General features: G+C 60.5%; 1 protein-coding gene and 1 long non-coding RNA gene across 10 annotated transcripts in view; one reads left to right on the top strand and one right to left on the bottom strand.

The window, feature by feature from the left end:
• Positions 1-18,263, top strand: part of FMNL1 (formin like 1) — a 59,230-nt gene that overhangs the window by 35,026 nt on the left and 5,941 nt on the right. The window contains exons 1-15 of one of the 7 annotated variants that reach the window (XM_031030765.2): positions 128-380; positions 8,535-8,618; positions 9,755-9,868; positions 10,502-10,575; positions 10,981-11,064; positions 11,445-11,582; positions 11,878-11,895; positions 13,231-13,339; positions 13,967-14,043; positions 14,258-14,351; positions 15,269-15,343; positions 15,664-15,774; positions 16,872-17,021; positions 17,524-17,625; positions 17,797-18,055. In XM_031030765.2, the coding sequence (XP_030886625.2) occupies positions 252-380; positions 8,535-8,618; positions 9,755-9,868; positions 10,502-10,575; positions 10,981-11,064; positions 11,445-11,582; positions 11,878-11,895; positions 13,231-13,339; positions 13,967-14,043; positions 14,258-14,351; positions 15,269-15,343; positions 15,664-15,774; positions 16,872-17,021; positions 17,524-17,625; positions 17,797-18,055 (1,618 nt within the window). In that variant the 5' untranslated portion in view covers positions 128-251. Of the gene's footprint in view, positions 1-124; positions 381-747; positions 949-4,508; positions 4,678-8,534; positions 8,619-9,754; positions 9,869-10,501; positions 10,576-10,980; positions 11,065-11,444; positions 11,583-11,877; positions 11,896-13,230; positions 13,340-13,966; positions 14,044-14,257; positions 14,352-15,268; positions 15,344-15,663; positions 15,775-16,871; positions 17,022-17,523; positions 17,626-17,796; positions 18,056-18,263 lie in introns of those variants that run through there. The other 6 variants (XM_081804814.1, XM_081804816.1, XM_081804818.1 and 3 more) reach the window with 6 other exon arrangements.
• Positions 12,154-18,005, bottom strand: LOC115941753 (uncharacterized). Of its 3 annotated transcripts, XR_014140453.1 has the most exons (4): positions 17,865-18,005; positions 16,849-17,619; positions 15,814-15,953; positions 12,154-12,612 (listed from the first exon to the last, which is right to left on the bottom strand). It is a non-coding gene; the product is annotated as an uncharacterized LOC115941753 (long non-coding RNA). The 3 variants fall into 3 exon arrangements; XR_014140454.1 differs by lacking the exon at positions 16,849-17,619 and having other exon boundaries at positions 17,865-17,996; XR_004076482.2 differs by lacking the exon at positions 17,865-18,005 and having other exon boundaries at positions 17,507-17,619.

Genomic DNA, 18,263 nt, shown 5'->3' with positions numbered 1-18,263 from the left:
TTCCTCCCCCCACCCCGCAGCTCGCCGCCCGGCTCCTCGGACGGGGCCGCCCCGATGGGACGCCGCGCCCCGGCCCTCGCGCGCCGCTGAGCCGAGCGCCGCCGAGCCGAGCCCGCGCCGCCGCCGCCCGCCGCTGCCCAGCTCGCCCCCCCCCGCAACCCCTCCCCCCAGGCCCGGAGCCGCGTCCCCGGTCCCCCGGAAAGCTGGATTTCCGAGGCTGGAGGCGCCTGGCCGACTGGGTGGGGACCACCATGGGCAACGCGGCCGGCAGCGCGGAGCAGCCCGCGGGCCCCGCCGCGCCGTCCCCCAAGCAGCCCGCGGCGCCCAAGCAGCCGATGCCCGCGGCCCGAGAGCTGGAGGAGAGGTTTAACCGGGTTCTGGTGAGTGTGACCCGCCGCGCGCTGGGCGCGGGCGGGGGGCTCCGGGGGCTCGGCACGCGTCCCCGCCCCCGGGGGCTCAGGTACCGCTTGGAGATCCCCGGCCCGGTGGCTGCCCCTACAGGGGGTGGGAGTGACAGTGGCTTCTTTCAGAGTGACTTAGCACTCTCCCCCCCAAAACTTTCTTCTGCAGTCGCCCAGGCTGCCGCCCCAAGACACCCCCTTCCCCGGCGCTCCTGGGTCTACAGGTCTAAACAAAAATGTCCTGCGAGGAAGTTGGGAGCCCGGCACGCAAGGGGGTCCTGGGGCATCTCTTTCCGCACTGCACGCAGGCCCAGCCATGGGGCGCAGGTCTGGAGCATCTGCTTGTGTCTCCGGGCCAAAGATGGAAGGGTTACATTTTAACGTCCTGGGAGCTGGAGACCGAGTTCAGGTGTTTGGTCCTGATTCGTTCGTGCCTGGGCTACTGGGAGCTGGGTCCTCAGATCATGCAGAGGGAGTGTCTGTGCAGGAGAGATTGCCTGTGGGTCCTTATCTTGGACATTTCCTCCAGCCCACTGAAGGGATTAAGGTTAGGAGGGGTGGGGTCAGGATGGGTTGGTCTCTCTGGCTTGGGGTAGTGCAGAATCCTGGAACCACCCCCCACCCCCGCACCCCCCACTATCACCTGCTGGAGGAATTGGGGGGCTTGGAGACTAGGCCCCTGGGGAGAGAGCCATCAGCTCAGGCTGAGCCTGGACGCAGTCAGGGTGTGTTTGGGGAGGGGCTCCCGAGCAAAATCAGGGCTCCCTAAGACCTGGTGGGAGGCAGAAGTAGGGAGGGGGAAGGGCCACTCATTCTCACTTCCCTCTCCCTACCTCAGCCCTGTCCCAGGCTTCCTTCTCTAACTAATTGCCTGGTGGCCTGTCTGCTGTCAGCTCCCTTGCTGGACTCTGGGTGACAGGCAAATGAGGCTGTGCTTTTTCCCAGGGGCACTTTGCAGCCTAAGCAGGCAGGCACTGCAGGTCTGAGGGAGGGGGCCCAGGGGAGGTGCAGGCAGGCGAGCGATGCTGGCCCGCAGCAGTGCTCAGTCCGGTGTCCCCTCCATCTCCTTGACATCATTTCCCCTCCCTTGGCCAGTCATTGGGCAGTACTCGCCAGATCCTCTGCATGGCCCCTCATAAGAGTTCCTAGAAATCTTGGCTGCCCCCTCCCAGAAGGAAGGCTAGGAGGGGTTTGGAGGAGCTATCGGGTGGGGTGGGGTCTTGTCTATCCTTGTGAAGGTACCTTGCTTGATTAGGGGAGAGGGAGGGACTCTGAGAGACACCTCACACGGGGCAGGCCCTGATTACCCCATCTCCCCACCTGCTTTCCTTTCCCCAAACCCATGGCCTGGCAAAGCTGAGCTGAGCTGAGCAGATGGGGGAGGGGAGGAGAATGAGGAGAGACAGTCTCTGGGGGTCCATCTGGGGAGCCTGAGTTGGTGGTGGATCCCTGGACCCCTGCCAGCCTGATGGGGGGGTAGGATATGAGTCTGTCTTTCCCCCCAAGTGTGTGTCTGTGGACAGGGGTGGGACAGGCCATCAGGGTGAGGTGCGGGCCCCAGTCCGCTCTCTGTTATACGCACACTAGTGGGGAGGAGCGGTATGAATAATTCAGACCAGTGGGAAATCCAAAAGTCAAATGGTGAGGTTCTGATGCATGTGTAGTTCTTGATCGCCCTGCTTGTGTTTTGGCCTTAGCTTTGATTGGCTGAGTCTGATGCTAATCGCCATGGGGAGTCCCTGAGTACCAGGGTGTGGAGGGTGGAGGCCCAGAGCCGGGTCTTAGAGGGTGTCTTGGTGGAGAAAGCAGCAGTAGCTGGGTAGGAATGTAGGGTGGCAGCACCCACTGGGGCTCAGCTTTCCACCCCAGCCCACAGGCCCCCAGTGTGTTTATACTTGGCCTTCTTTCTGGGGAGGCATCAGCCCGTCCCTTGTCCTGTGTGAGAACACGCCCCACCCAAGTTCGCTTGGCTAAGAACCTGGCTCCCCTCACTCTCCACCAACAGGGGCATGAGGCCCGCCCTGGGGTGACAGCCTCGCCCCCGCCTGCAGCTGCCTGGGCTAAGTATTTGGCTAACCCCGCGGGCCTGGCAAGCAATATCGCAGGGCGCGTCTCCATCAGAGCCTGCCTCCGTGGCCAGAGTGGAGTCCTGTCCATAGTGAATGTCTATGTGGAGAAGAGCCTCCGACTGCTGAGAGTGATGGGCCCACCACCCGCCAGGAATCCCCGAGTCTTGATGGCAAACGCATAGGCCCTTCGGATATGGTCACATGGCCCCAGGGGAGCTCTTCCTTTTGCTTAATCGCAGCCATTTGGTCCCTGGTGGGGAGTAGGATCCTGAGACCCAAAATCACTCCTTGGCTCCTGGCTGTGGGACCTATCTTGTGGGTGAAGGGTGCCCCCACCAAGGCCTACCCCTAGACAGGAGATGGAGCTTGCTCTCCCTTTCCCCACCATGACCTTTCTCCCATGTGGGTGGCGGGGGGCTAATTTTCTAAGGAGGCTGTGAGAGAGAGGGGTGCCCCTGCTTAAAATGGGGGTGGGGAGAAAGAGCAGGTTGAGCCAGGGTTTCCTGCTGCTGCCTTAGCAACAGTGGAGGAGTGATGGCTGCCCAGAGACACGGGCCTGCGGTGATGGTGGGAAAACCAGCCCGCCAGACTCCACGCTCTCGCCTCTCCTGCGCCGGGCCCAAGGCTCGTGTCTTCCCAGACCTTCCCCTGGAAGGGTCGGGGTTTGGGATGACAAGGCACTCTTTCCAGGCCTTCCAGAAGTTCCATGCTTACGGCCAGGCATAGGACACCCCTGATCTGTCTGGTCAGGGAGGAGCCTGTGACCTTGGGACCAAGGGACCAAGGGAAGGTGTCCCGGATGTTGTGCTTGAGGCCGAGGGTGATGCTGATCCACATGGTTCGGAGGCCGAACCATTCGGAGACGAGTTTGCCTGCTGGGGCCTGGCCCCCTGGGCTGCCCTTAGCATGTGCCCAGGGACGTAGACATTTGGGGAGGCTGTGGGGGGGAGGTGAGGACAGCCTCACGCAGGGTGTGGATCCTGGAAGTCCTACTTTCAGCTGGACCCCTTCCCCGAACAGCAGAGGTAGACTCCATTGTGTTGGCCAGCGCTCTTCTCTGGGGCGAGGCAGATGAAGTTCGGGGAGGGGTAGCTGTAGGGGTGCTCAGGCCCTGGACCTCTCATCTCTGGGGTGTCTTACATGGAGGATCCCAATGGGGCTGGGGCCGTGTGGGCAGATGATGGCCTGGACAGGCACTGTGGGGTGACATTCTTAGCAGGCAGGGCTGGCACACGCTGACCCAGGAAACCCAAGGATGTGGTAAGCATGATTCACAGGGACATCTGGGGCCAGTTGGCAAAGAGCTGGGTAAGATGGGCAGGAGCAGGTGGGGCTGCCCTGGGGGCTACCTCTGCACTTTTCCTGGGAGCAGGGGGCCCTGGAAGGTGGCTCAGGCGTCCCCGCCTCTGAGGGGGGCAAGGGTTACTCTCGGGAAAAGCAGACTAGCTTCCTGAGCTCTGAGGTCATTACGCTGGGGGCTTGGATTTTGTCTTTGCCACTTATTACCTGGGTGACCTTGAGCAAGTTACGTGACCTCTCTGAACTTCAGTTTTGCCCACGGGTAGAAAGAGAATGCTGCTGGCCCAGGCTGGCCTCCTAGGATTGTTGAAAGATTAAGTAGAGTTTGCTTGACCCAGAGCAAGTGCTCCAGAAACTCTCCCCGACCGTGAGGAAGGGGATGATAACCGGAGCAGATAGGGTCCTCTCCATATTGGAGGCCTTCTAGGCCCCTCTGGACTGTGCCTTTCCCCTCTTCCCACCTCCATTACCGAGACCCACCAAGGTTGCCAACGTCAGCCATCACAGGCCAGGCTGCCCTCGCTGCCATCGTGCAGGTCAGCAACAGTGGGGCCTAGACCCAAAACTGCCTGGTGGCCGGAAACCACGAGAAGGAGGGCCCACCTCTCCTGGAGGGTGGGGCAGTGGTGGTAACGAGCTGTGTGCACATGGGGAGGGGGTGGGGAGGCCTCCACTTCCCTCTGAGAGACGGTGTGCTGGGGGGGGTTCCCCAGTGAGTAAGAGCTCAGTGTGGGCAACAACAGGAAGCGTAGGGTGCTGGGTGGCAGGAAATGGGGCTGGCTGTTCCTGGTTCCTCAGACGGCGGACCGGGCCCAGCCTGTCTGAAGACCCCTGGGGGTTTGGGACCCACGTTTCTCGCTGCCCTCAGTGAGAAGGAAACTGAGTCTTCTTACCAGCTTGCCAGCCAAGTCAGCTTGGGCAAGTGACTTAATCGCTCTCTGTCTCAGTTTCCCATTTGTGAACTGGAGATCATCATAGTATTTCCTGTGCAAGCTTCTTTTTGAGGTTTAAATGAGTCAGTAGATAGAAACCGCTTGGAATGGCACTTAGCACAGAGTGGACGTTTGGGGAATGTGTACTGTTGGTGCTGTAATTCTCCCACCGGCTTAGATCAGCTGGGCAGCCCCTGCTGTCCTGGCTCTCCCACCTGGCTTGCCCCTTGTCCCTGCCATGGGGACCCTTCAACCCTGATGGGAGAAGCTGTGAGCTTTTTGGGGTTCTCAACACCTAATCCTGGGCCAGTAACTCCAGAGTCCTCCTCTAAGTCTGGGATTGCCTAGAACTGCCCCCAGAAAATCTATATACTGGAACTTTAAAACGTGAACAAAATGGATTGTGTTTGGAGATGCACTGAGAGCTCTAAAACCGAGGTTGAGGCCACGGAGAGGTGGGCGGAGGGGAGATGGATGGGGAAGTGGGGGCTGGGGGACACTTCCTGGCTTCTGGGCCCATCAGGCTGTGGAGGCCCTGTAGGGCTGGTCTGAGACTGGGCTTGGTACCCAAGTTCAAGGGCATTCTGGGACTCAAAGGGCCAGACGTCATGAGGAGAAGGTGGGCAGGTGGGTTGGGACATAGTCTGAGCTCAAGCTGAAAGTGAAACCGGAGGGTGTGGCTGTGTCCAGATGCAGACGGAGCCCGTCAGTCTCCAGGGAGACCTCTCCAGATGTCAGCACTTGGGGGAGAGTGGGTCAAGGCAGTGCTTGCAGGGGGCTGGTCTTGGGGGAGTGAGGCTGGAGGCCCCTCTTGCCCCTGGAGAGGAAGGGACGGGGGAGGGGAGAACGATCCCCATACATTCTAACAGGAAGGTTCGGAAATCAGCTCCTTTTCTCGGCCACGCCCTCAAAGATGGATCTTTTCTCCCTCTTTCCCTGACTCAAAGCCTCAAGGGCAACAGGGAAAGGGGGGCTGGAGGGTCAGTTCATTCTTGGCCAAGCCTCAGAGACAGGTCTGTTGGCTCTGGACGTTTTCACAAACTTCTGCTCATCCCACCGGCCCTCACCTCGGGGTCTCCGGTGGACTCCTCCCACCCCCCAATCTGTGAAACCCGTCTGCGCAGTGTGCATCACTGGAGAGTATTATTACATCAAAACACAGCTTCTCACTGGGTATTTCCGGGAGCTCTGGGAGCTGCGAGGCAGAAGGGAAATGTGCCTATTTTCCCGAGGAGGAGGCTGAGGCTCAAGGAGACAGAGGAGTCGTCAGGCCAGGTGGGCCCAGAAGCTGGATGTCCTGAATCCAGCCCGGGCTCTTCCTCCCCCCAGGTCCCCTCACGGGAGGCAAGTGTTTCTCCCCACTCCCCCCCGCCCCACACCTGGACCTCCCTGACCTTTCCCGTCCCACGTGAGCGCTGTCCGCCAACCTTGGACTTGTCTCTCAGCCCCCGGCCCCGTGGTACCGCCTCCTTGCCGAGGGCCCTGGGTCTGGGGTCTGGGGTCTGCAGCCGTTTCCCAGGAGGGTTTCACTCCACCCTGAGTGAGTGGCATCTTCTGGCTCCTCTCACACTCCTTAGGGTACCCGTCTCCCCGGTGGGCACAGCCGAGGAGCAGCGGCTAATTAGTGCTCAGCGCTGTCAGAGCTATTTCTGATTTCCGAGCCTAAATTTAGCCCGTCTGGCAGGCTGGCACGTAGCCCCTGGGGCTTGAGCACGCCCAGGTGGGGAAGGGGCAAAGGAGTGGCCTGCCCTCCACCACTGTCGGGACAGGTGGGCCCCACAGCAGAGGCCTCCCCCTCCCCGGGAGTAACCATGGGGCGGCCCCGGGGGAGTGGGCCAGGGCGCTGGTTCGGAGTCAGCTCCGGGCTCAAAGCCAGCCTGGCTCCCCACTTCCTGGCTTGGTGACCTTGGGCAGGTCATTAAACTCATCTGTCCTTGCACCTGTAAGATGGGACGGGTGGTGCGGATGGTGGTGGTGAGGCTGTCCCCCGCGGGGAGGGCTCAGAGCAGAGCATTAGTTAGCATTAGCTGCTGCCTCTAGAAGTGCCCCTGGGCCCATTCCAGGAACCAGACGGGTCCCTGGGGTGGGTGAGGGCCCGGAAAGACCCATGTTGGGAAGCGGCTGTCCCCTGTAAGGCTCAGTGGCTGGGGCTCAGCCACCCCCCTCACTCCTCCTCACCCTCCTTCCCCGCCACCCCCTCTTTCCTCTGAGTCGGCCACCGCTCCAAGTTTCCCTGACATTGGCTGCCTCCCAGCCTCCCCCTTCCCCCTGAGCCTCGCCCCACTCTGCCCTGCTGCACCCTGGATCTCTGTGGAGATCCAGGAAAGAGAGAGACAAGGATGGAGAAGGGTCCGAGGGAGGCCTTGCCCTCAGCTCCAAGGGCCCTTCCTGGGCGATCGGTCAGTGGTGGCAGGAGCCGTTCTGGCTACTGGTGGCTTGGGGGAGGGCAGCAGAGGAGACAGCAGCGGTTTCCTCAGTCCAGGGGCTCACTTTCGCAATGGGGAGAAGAATGACGTACCCCCATCCCCAGCTGGCCTGGGGGGCCCGGTGGGTAGGCCCTTTCACCTCTCAAGTGGGGCACCCGCCGGAAAGCTTGGGCAATGGGGCCTGAGAGCAGCCAGCTTCCTGTTGTCTGGGACTGACCTAAGGCAGTGATTTTTGGGGGTGAGGTCTGGCCAGAGCCCCAGAACTAGGCCCAGCGCCCCAGCGAGGAAGCTGGCTGCAGAGCCTAGGGTGGGTGTGGCCCCCTCTCAGGCCCTTGTGACCGAGGCTGTGTAGTGACCCACCAGAGCTGGTGACAGGGGCCCTCTGACTCGGGGCTGGGGATCCTCAGCGGGACGGAACTCCTTGAGGGCAAGAACTCTCTTGGGGCCTGACACCTAGGAGACCCTCTTTTAGCCTGGGGTTTACTGAATTGGGGTAGACTGGCGTCATCTTCTGTGTCTATTAGGAAGACACGCCAAGTTCAGGGGGGCCAGGGATCCCCTGGTGCTGGCAGCACCGGGCAGGACCCTACACCCGCCCTGTGAGGGAGAAGCTGGATGGGCACGGCTGTGGCTGGGGGAGGAGGACCAGGCAGAGCAATGCTGACCTTTCTTAGCTCCTGAGGAGAGTCCCAGCCTGGGCCACCAGCACCACAGAACCAGGATGCTGGCTGCCGGCCCCAGTTCCTGTGGCTGGGTGACCTTCCCCAGGAATCCCCCCCTGCCCCTCCAGCCGTGATGCGCCTGCTTGGAGTTCCCTGCCTGTCTGACAAGCTCCCTTGACTTGTCTCAGTCTCCTCCTTCTAGAAGTGATGAAGAGGGAGGGCGCTGGAGAGGGATGAGGAGGACACAGCTGTTTCCACCCTGGCAAGAGGTTTCCTGGTGTTTGTGACATTGGTGCCCTGGGCCAGGGCCGCACGTAGTCCCCGTGGTGTTTGGTGGCACGCAGGAGTGGGGCACAATGGGGCCTGGCTGGAGATGGATCCCGCCCAAATGCAAGAAGAGATGGTACCCTCTTATTGCACATGGGGAAGTGAGCAGAGGTGCCGGAGGCCCCAGGAAGTTAGGCTGAGAACCCATGCCCTTACCATCACGGCCGACGTGCGGGGAGGTGGTGTACGGATGACGGAGCCCGGGCCCTGGGGTCAGGCAGCCTCAGGGCCAAATCCCGGTGTCGCTTTCTAGCTTTGGGCCTCGGTTTTCTCATTGGCTGATCTACTTATCTCCTGGCGAGAGAGGGTGACAGGGATTCACGAGGGTGACAGATCTCCTAGGGAGCTGACCCCATGCCTTGCCCCTCACATTGGGGCCCCAGGCTCCGGGTCCTTACCTTGTCCTCCCCCTCCCCAGAACTGCATGAACTTGCCCCCGGACAAAGTGCAGCTGCTGAGCCAGTATGACAACGAGAAGAAGTGGGAGCTCATTTGTGACCAGGTGGGTACCAGCCCCTTCCGGCATCAGGGTGCCCTGCCCTGGCCAGGCTGGGGCTGGCAGGAGGGGGGGCACTGCCACGCTGCTGGGAGGGCCAAGACCCTGCCCAGAGGCCTGTGTAGCATCTGCACAGGGTGCTGGGGGTGTCTTCAAGACTCTACAGTCTCCTTCTCTTGGACATGGGCCTCTCCAAGGACCTTATGAGTCCCTAGCAGGGCTGGGTCTGCCCTCTGAAGAGCTGGCAGGGGCTAGTGCGGGGCGCTGGCCAATCCAGCCAGGCCATGTCACCGTCCTCCTTGCTGGGCTTCTTGGAGCAGCCTCTTTTGACCCTCCAGCTCTGGGCTGGGGAGGAGAGGGGGCAACCCCAGGGTTGGGCCTCTTTGACCCCATGGGAGGTGAGGAGGAAGGGACAGCATCCCCGTCCTTCTTTTGCTTGGGCCCAGAGGAACTAGTGTCAACCAAGCAACAGCCCGAAGGTGACCAGTTCCCAAGTGGCAGAGCAAGAACTAGAAGCCCTGTCTCCTGGTGCTCGGTCCGGCCCTGGGTTTGCACCTTCGCGGCTCACCGGGTGCCCCTGCCTCTCCGGCTCCTAGGGCTGTTGTCTGTGGTGGCAGGGAAGACCCCTCTGGCGCTGCTGGGCCAGGGTGGGGACCTCATTCAGTGAGGGAGGGAGGCTGGGGGTGGGGAGGTGGGGAGCAAGGAGCCTCCCCTGGGAGCCAGCGCTGGGCCTTCGGCTCCTGCTAATGGACTGGAATGGGATAAGCAGGCTGTGCAGGAGTCTGGCGGGTAAGGGCTGGGCCCAGGCGGCAGGGTGAGCAGCTGCTTCCAGAGGCTTTGGGGCTGGGGTAGGGGTCCCTGCCCGCCCCCCACCACCAGGGCGGGGTGTGTGACAGTAGTCACACCTCCAAACCCCACCTCAGGACCGCGCTAGGGCTGTGGCTCGTGAGGCCAGCGTGGGGAGTGAAGGTCCGGGACTCGGGTCTTTTAAAGCAGCCTGGTGGGTGGTTTGGTTAGATCTTTAGTATTTCAGAGGGGCCTTCAGATAGCCTGGGACCCGGGGTCAGAGCTGAGGATGGGATTCTGGGGCAAGGGCTGGGGACTCTAGCTGTTGCACTGTTCACCCCATTCCATCTCCCCAGGAGCGGTTTCAAGTCAAGAACCCTCCCACCGCCTATATCCAGAAGCTGAAGAGCTACCTGGATACCGGTGGGGTCAGCCGCAAGGGAGCGACGGACTGGATGTCTAACCTGGGGGTATATGTCTCCCCCTTTTTCTCTGGCCCTTCCCCCCCGCCGCACCTTCCAAGCTCTGGGCAGTTAGAGTAACTGTGTGAATAAACTTTCTGGTGGCCTTTGTGGGTATGTGTATGAATGTGCGTGTATACTTTTAGGGGATTGAGGGGGCCCTGGGCAGGCTCCTTTGCCTAGCTGCGGAGGCTTACACGGGTCCACTCGTGTGCACTGTGCAGCGTGTGTGCACGGGGTGGACGGGTGTGTACTACGTGTGTGCTTTCGTGTCCGCACATGGTTGTGAGTGTGTACCCTTGGGTCCACGTGTAGATGTGCATGTGCATGCATGCGCGTGCGTGCACACGTGTGTGTGTAGCCCAGGTGTCCGTGTATGGATGTACCCAGGGCGCTTGTGTATGGATGTGTGTGTGTGTGTGCTGCACAGATAGTCGTATTTGAATGTGTGTGTACCCTGAGGCTCTGTGTGTGTGCATGTGTGTGCGCCCTCGTCTGTGTGCGGGGCCGTGTGTAGCCCGAGATGCTTACTCCGCCAGGCAGGCACGTGGAGGTGGTGGGGGAGGCTGAGCGTGAAAGGCCAGCCGTGGTGGTGGGGGTGCTCAGGCTTCACCCACCAGACTCTCCTGTTCTTGGTCCCAGTTTAAGAGGCGAGTTCAGGAGTCCACACAGGTGCTGCGGGAGCTGGAGATCTCCCTGAGAACAAACCACATTGGGTGAGCAAGGGCTCAGATTTCCCTCTTGGGGGCCTTGGAGAGCTCTGTCCCCAGGCAGCTCCTGGGGCTTCCCCTTGCTACTCCCCCGTCACCCCCCAACACCCCCCATCCCCGCATAGGCCGTGCCTGCGGGGCCCCTCTGGGTTGGGGTGTCCAGTACAACTTCCCTGCCTCCTCTCCTGCCTACCCTCTGTTCACCCCTTGAGGCATGGCGGGGCCATGGGTCCTACCTGAGCCCCCTAGCACCCTCTAGCCTCACTGGGTCTTTTGAGGTTGGGGCTGGCTGGTGTCTCGGGCGTGGGGTGGGGGATGAGCAGCCCCGGGGCCCTGGCTGTGCCTGTTCCGTGCCCAGTCTGGGCAGGACCTTGCTCCTGGCTGGAACTCAGGGAGCCCTGTGCCCTGCAGGTGGGTGGAGGAGTTCCTCAACGAGGAGAACCGCGGCCTGGATGTGCTCCTTGAGTACCTGGCCTTTGCCCAGTGCTCTGTCACGTAAGCCTCCTGCCCCGGCCTCACGCTGCTTCTCAGAGCCCTGGTCCGTGCTTCCCTGTACCTCATCCATGCCTCCGGCCATGTCCATACGGTGCCGCCCCAGCCCACCCTGGGCTCACGCACACCGCACCCGCGCGGTGGGTGATGTCCCTTCCTCAGGGCCTGCATGGACAGGGAGGGATGTGGCCTGGGGTGGCCAGCTGGGACCTGGGCGGCTTACTCTTATGTTCCATCATTCCCTGGCCCCCTCCTCTGCCCAGCACAGCACTGAGCACAGCCCCTGATCTCCCCTGCACATACCTCTCTCCCCTCAGCGCTCCCTGCCCTGCCCTCGAGGGCCCCTGCAGGGTGGGCCTTCAGCCCCACTCTAACCCCTGCAGGTATGACATGGAGAGCGCAGACAACGGAGTCCCCAGCTCAGAGAAGAGCAAGCCCCTGGAGCAGTCCGTGGAAGATCTCAGCAAGGGGCCGCCCTCGTCCTTGCCTCCCCAGCCCAAGAGCCGCCACCTGACCATCAAGTACGTGGGTCCCCTTGCAAGGTGGCAGGGGGAATAGAAGATTCACCCCTAGACCATTGCACCCTGCCAGCCCCGCCCCAGGCCCTTGGGGGTGGTGGGAGGGGCAGCCTGGCATTTGGGGTCACAGTAAGGGCCTCGAGCAGGGCTTGAGAGATGGGTGTGTTAAGAAGCCTTCCAGGGATGGGCACCTAGGAACTGGAATCTGGGTGGGTCTGGGATAAGGAAGGTGTTTCTGGGTTGGTGAGACCTCCCTTGTACCTATCTAACCCCCTCTTCTTTCCTGTGCGGCCTCCAGGTGCCCCCCCTCTCCCCGGTACGTAGCCACCTGGGGGCAGGTGCATGCCTGGTTGGCTCCCTGGGTGGGGGTGGGGTTCGGTGGGGTGTTCAGCTGACACCCCTGGGTTCACCTGCTGTGGATAGGCCACCCCACCCTAATGCAGGACATCCTGCTGGGAGGCGGGGGAGAGGGAAGAAGATAGCCCTGGGGCCTCATGTGGACCCCCAGCTTCCATCCTTCCAACTTTGGTCTTAGGGACCTACTTCATATTAAGCCCCAAACTCTCACAATATGTTCCTTTGTTTGCTCATTCATTCACTCATTTAACAAATATTTTATAGCATTTCCTATGTATCAGGCATGGTAGCAGGTGCTCAGGAGAGACAGAGATCACCCTGGCTTTGGGAGCCCTTGGTCTAGAAGGGGACAATGTTGGACAGGCTATCGTGGAGGTGTGACCGGGAGCTCTGAGAGGGGAGGTGGCTACCTCCCGGGGCATCAGGAAGGTCTTCCAGAAGAGAGAGCACTGGAACTATGTCTCGCAGATGGATACGGGCTTTACAGGCAGTGATGGGGACAGGGAGGGGCATTCCAGGTGGAAGGAACAGCATGAGCAAAGACTCAGGCATATCTGAGCAATGACGGGAGAAGGACGATGTGGCAGATGGAGGGAGGCGGTAGGGCTTCCCAGTGTTGTTGGAAACACAATAGAATTGTCAAGAGGCACTGATGTGGAAGTCATGATGGGCAGTTCTGCAACAAGGAAAAAAAAATACATATTTTTTAGCAAAGAATTATCAAGGACGCTCTTAGCACTTACTATGTATCAGGCACTGTTCTAAGCTCATTTCATAGTCCCCAAAACCCTATCAGGAAGGTACTATTATTACCATTCCTGTTTTACAAATGAGGAAACTGAGGCACAGGGTGATTAAGTAAACTTGCCTAGTAAGTGGTGGCCGGGGATTTGAACCCAGGCAGTCTGAATTCAGAGTTGGCCTTTCAAGATGGCCGATTAGCCCATGAGGCTGGGAGCGCCACCTTGTGGAGAGCATTTCCATGGTGATTTCCAGGCTTTGGCTGTCTTCCCTCTTATAGGCTGTCTACCCCCACAACACAGCAACCCTTTTTGATGCCAAGTTGCTGTTAAGGGTCTTTGCCTTCCTGAAGCCCCTCCGTACCCCCTTGCAGCATGCCAGGCCCAAGGCCTCGGGACCAAGGAAGCCTTCCTGCCCTCAGCCGGCCTCTTTGGGTGGGTGGGTGGGAATCAATTGCCTAATGTTCCAGATGTGCCTTGTGGGGGGGGGGAGGGGTTGTGGGAAGCCGGGTGTAGGACTCTGAGCCCTGCTGCCTCCCCCCTACTCCGCCCAGGCTGACCCCTGCCCACAGCAGGAAGGCCCTGCGGAATTCTCGCATCGTTAGCCAGAAGGATGACGTCCACGTGTGCATCATGTGCTTGCGCGCCATCATGAACTACCAGGTTGGTCAGCGAGCGTGAGGCACTGGGGGGCCCCGGGGGAGCTGGGCCCGTCCTCACTGGGGGCTGCCTAAGCCGCTGGGGTTCAGGGACCCACTGTCCCCCCCAGCCCTGACCTTGTTCCCTGCTGGAGAACCCTGGGGATGGGGGCTGTTGAGGGTCTTGAGGACGATGAGGCTTGAGGGGAAGCCCAGATTTCTGCCCCCTCCTGGTCAGGTCCCCTGGAGTACCCTGGACATGACTGGGTCAGGGACATGCCTCCTGTGGGGACCTAGGCACCCCCACCAGGGAAGGCTGAACACAGCGCCCTCAGGGACAGCCGCTCTGGGTGATTCTGTCTGGAGGAGTGGCTGGTGCGGCCAGTCCTCCTTCACTGAGCCGGCTGTTGAGGGCTCACTGTATCCAAGGTGCCGAATCCTGACCCTGGCTTTCGAACAAAGTTATTTAGAAAGAGGGGCCAGGCTCTGGCCGCCACAGAAAAGGCTGTGGTTGGCTCTGAAGAACTTCCCAAGCCTGAGGGCAGTGGGAGACCAGGAGGCAATGGCCCTGCCAGTGCCTGAGGTGCTGGGCAGGCCGGTCTGGCAGTCCTGGGGGTCTGCCTGGAGGAGCTGACCTTTCCTCTCTCGCCAGTCTGGCTTCAGCCTCGTCATGACCCACCCAGCCTGTGTCAATGAGATTGCTCTGAGCCTCAACAACAAGAACCCCAGGTGAGGTCCGGGCCCCTCACCTTTCTCCACGTCTAGATTCTCCTGCCACTTCACCCCTGGCTACTCTGCTCCCCCATTCTCAGGACTGCTGACCAGGCTCATCCCACCCCTACTCCCCATCAGCTGCCCTCCCTGCACTCCCACAGCCGGGCCCACCCGCAGCCTTGCTGTGGGGCCTGCTTTCAAGGGGTAAACTGGCCCTCCTGTTCCCCAGAACCAAGGCTCTGGTGCTGGAGCTGCTGGCGGCCGTGTGCCTGGTTCGAGGAGGGCATGACATCATCCTGGCGGCCTTTGACAACTTCAAGGAGGTACTGAAGCCCCCCCACCCCAACAGGTGCTTGCTCTCTAGGGCTGCTTGGAGTCCTGTGGCTGGCAGTTGCGGCCTCCGCTGGGGGCAGCTGGGAGTGTTGGGCAGGCATTTGGGGAGCACAGGCTGGGGATAATCTGGGATGGGGAAGCTTTAAAGGGCAGGAGCCAGGTCACGTAGGGGCACTGCCTGGGGCGACAAGGACAACTACGGGGATCTGCTGAACCTCTGACCCTCAGCCTGGCCAGATCCAAACTGGGCTTGGTCCATGCGTCTCCGGGTTGCATACATACGCCTCTGCTGACTCTGGCTAAGTGGATGCATGAGAATATGATGCATAAGGTGGGGTACGGTCATTCATTCCCTTAATGACTATTTGTTGAGTGCCTACTATGTGTCAGGCACAGAGTGGGCACTTGGGATGCATCAGTGAGCACAAGAAACAAAGAAGGCAGGGGAGGACAGATAATAAACAATATACTAAATGAGCAGATTATATAATGTATCTGAAAACGGTGGACACTCTGAGGAACAAGAGCAGGCTGCCAGAGGGGCAGGAGGAACGGGTCGCAGGGTGGACAGGGAGGCCTCCCGGAGATGGTGAAGCTTGAGCAAAGCTGTGAGGGAAGTGAGAGGCTTGGTGTGGTGGCGATCTCGAGTTAGAGCACCCCAGGCGCACGGAACTGCAGGTGCAAAGGCCCTGAGGTGGGAAGGTGCCAGGACACGAGTGTGGCCAGTGCAGTAAGTGAAGGGAGGGCTGGGGGAGATGGAGAGGGAGGGGAGGTTTTGAGCAGAAGAGCGACGTGGCCTGACTTCGATTTAGTGGGGAGGAGCCCATAGAAAGACAAGGGTGGTGGCTGGAAATGGCTTGGGAGGTGTGTCACTGGGGCCCTCACAACAGCCATTCTCCCCACCCAGGTGTGTGGGGAGCAGCACCGCTTCGAAAAGCTGATGGAATATTTCCAGAAAGAGGACAGCAACATTGACTTCATGGTGAGCTCGGGAGCCCAGGCTGGGCCTGGCCACCCTGGCCACCCTCGGTGTGAGGAGCAGCCTGGGGGCCGGGGTCTCCGGCTTCTGGGCTCTGCTCCCGCCAAGTATGAGGACTGAGTGGCTGGTCGGGGAAGGGTGGATGTCAGAGACAGGGAAGCTGGAGGGAGGGGACCTGGGGGAGAAATACGGGTAGGGCCAAAGCTGAGTTCGCTGAGTGAGAAATGGGGAAAAGGAGAGACTTGGGAGTAAATGGGGGACAGAAGGCACTGAGCACCCCCACCCGGAGGGTCACAGCCCTGCTTGTGGGCTCTGCTTCCCAGGTGGCCTGCATGCAGTTCATCAACATCGTGGTCCACTCCGTGGAGAACATGAACTTCCGTGTCTTCCTGCAATATGAGTTCACGCACCTGGGCCTGGACTTGTACTTGGAGGTGAGCCGTGCATCCCCCCGCTGGGACTTAACCACTCACCAACTGCAGAGTGTGGCTCTGTGCTTAGCAGCGTGGGTGTTGAGGTCAGGCAGATCTGGTTCAAATCCCGACTCTGCCCCTTCCAAGCCCATGTGACTTTGGATAGGTTTCTTCTTCTCTCGGAGTCTCATTTTTCCCATCTGTGAAACAAGAGAATCATAAAGGTAATAATGACTCTCAATAGAATGAGGCAGAACGTTTTCTGCCACCTTATAGGCACGTGGTCCATGGAGCTATTATCACAGGCACCGGAACAGGCTCTGGGTGGCCCTGGGTCTGTCTGGCTTTGGGAGCATCAGCCTCAGACAGGTTCTGACTGAAGCGCATAATGGGGAGCACGGAGATATTGGGCCACAGTGGGAGCTGGCTCATGTTGGATGCGTCCAGGTCCTAGAGGAGTTCCTTGCCCTGGGGACGGTAGGCAGAGGGGCTTGGCGCTTCCTGGTCCAGCCTGTGCAGAGAAGCTGCAGGTTCCCCGATTCCTTTGGGAGGCTTCTTGGAGGAGCAGGGCCTTTGGGATTGGATTTCTGAAAGCCAAAAGGTGAAAAGCTGGTGGAGGTGATATATCCATGCAGGGGAATATTATTCAGCCATGTAAGGGAATGAAGTACTGATACATGCTACCACATGGAGGAACCTTAAAAGCATTATGCTAAGTGAAAGAAGCCAGACACAAAAGCCCCAAAACTGTATGATTCCTTTATATGAACGTCCAGAAGACATAAGTCCACAGGGGCAGAAGGTCGATTGGCAGTTGCCAGCGGTCGGGGGAGGAGCGAATAGGGACTGACTGCGAACAGGTACAGGGGTTCTTCTGGGGTGATGAAAATGTTCTGGAATTAGACAGTGGTGATGTTTGCACAACCCTGTGAATATACGAAAAACTACTGAATTCTATGCTTTAAAATAATGAATTTTATGGTATGTCAATTATATCTCAATAATAATAAAAAAGCACGCTGGGGCTCAGGCCCCTCCCTCTAGGCCTTAGGGGTGAGGGGGGGTCCTGGAAAGACCCCTCAGCTCCGGCCTCACCCTGCTCTTTCTGTCCGGGGCAGAGGCTGCGGCTCACCGAGAGTGACAAGCTGCAGGTGCAGATTCAAGCATACTTGGACAACGTTTTTGACGTGGGTGCGCTGCTGGAGGATACTGAGACCAAGAACGCGGTGCTGGAGCACATGGAGGAGCTGCAGGAGCAGGCGGCCCTGGTGAGAGCCACTCCCCAACTCGGCCCAGCACATAGGAGGCCCCCGGGGCCTCACACCGGCATCAGGCATTAGTTCTGGGTATGAGTAGCGGGTGGCTGTCTGCCTGGCCCCTGACTTGGACCTGAATCCAAATCTCGAATCCTGTGGCCTCTTTCTCAGTGAACCTTCACTGGGCTCCTACCCTGCGGGACCTCTGAGAAAGGCAGGCCGTTCCTCTCCCGGCGCTCGGAGCCCACACCCTGGCTTGGGTGGAACTGGGTGCCTGGCGCCCGTCCTGGCCCAGTCTCTCTCCACCCACCTCCCTCCTCAGGGGTGCCTTGGTTCCTCCTCCCGAGAGAATGTTAGTGCCCTCAGGATCTCACCTACTTGGGTTCAAGTGCCAGGCTCAGCCCACCCGCTAGGCACGTCCGGAAGCCTCCCCCAGCCCTGCAGGCAGGCGTGCCTGCTGCCGCCCCCTCAGTGCCCAGCGGCGGGTGGGGGCTCACCATGAGCTGTGCCACAGCTGACAGAGAAGCTTCGGGACGCGGAGAACGAATCCATGGCCAAGATCGCCGAGCTGGAAAAGCAGCTAAGCCAGGCTCGAAAGGAGTTGGAGACCCTGCGGGTGAGGCTGGGGGCTGAGGGGGCCGGGCCAGGGGCGGGCCAGGCTCCCAAGACCTGGCCCGGTGGGGCTTCTAGGCTTGACACTTCCTCTACCCGGGCAAGAGGGTGGGGGCTCTGTGCCAGGCCTGCTGGGAGGCACTGACCTCCCCCCCCCCTGCCCCGGGGCTCACAGGAGCGCTTCAGCGAGTCGACCCCCATGGGCGCCTCCAGGCGTCCTCCTGAGCCTGAGAAAGTGCCTACCTCCGTCCCGGCGGCGCGGCCCTCGGCGCTCGAGCTGAAGGTGGAGGAGCTGCAGGAGAAGGGGTTAATCCGTATCGTGCGGGGGCCAGGGGATGCCGTCTCCATCGAGATCCTTCCGGTCGCTGTGGCAACTCCGAGCGGCAGTGACGCCCCGACTCCCCCCGGAGTGCCCACCGGCTCACCCAGCCCAGGTGCGCAGGAGCTTCCGGCTGGGTGCGGTGGGCGTGGGGGAACCGGGGTCTGGAAGGAGAGTGGGGAGACGTGGGTTCGGGGTTGTGGGCGTGGCTCAGGTGGTTGCGGGAGGGTGGACGGGGACCCAGTGCGCATGCGTAGGGAGGGGAGGCAGAGGCCAGAGCACCTAGGTCCAGAACTTGATACCCACCTCCTTCTTCCCGTCTT

The sequence above is a fragment of the Leptonychotes weddellii genome, chromosome 15 (assembly GCF_054177405.1).
Source record: "Leptonychotes weddellii isolate Sample4059 chromosome 15, ASM5417740v2, whole genome shotgun sequence".
In the NCBI taxonomy this organism is placed as follows: domain Eukaryota; kingdom Metazoa; phylum Chordata; class Mammalia; order Carnivora; family Phocidae; genus Leptonychotes; species Leptonychotes weddellii.
This window is presented reverse-complemented; position numbering and strand designations above follow the sequence as displayed.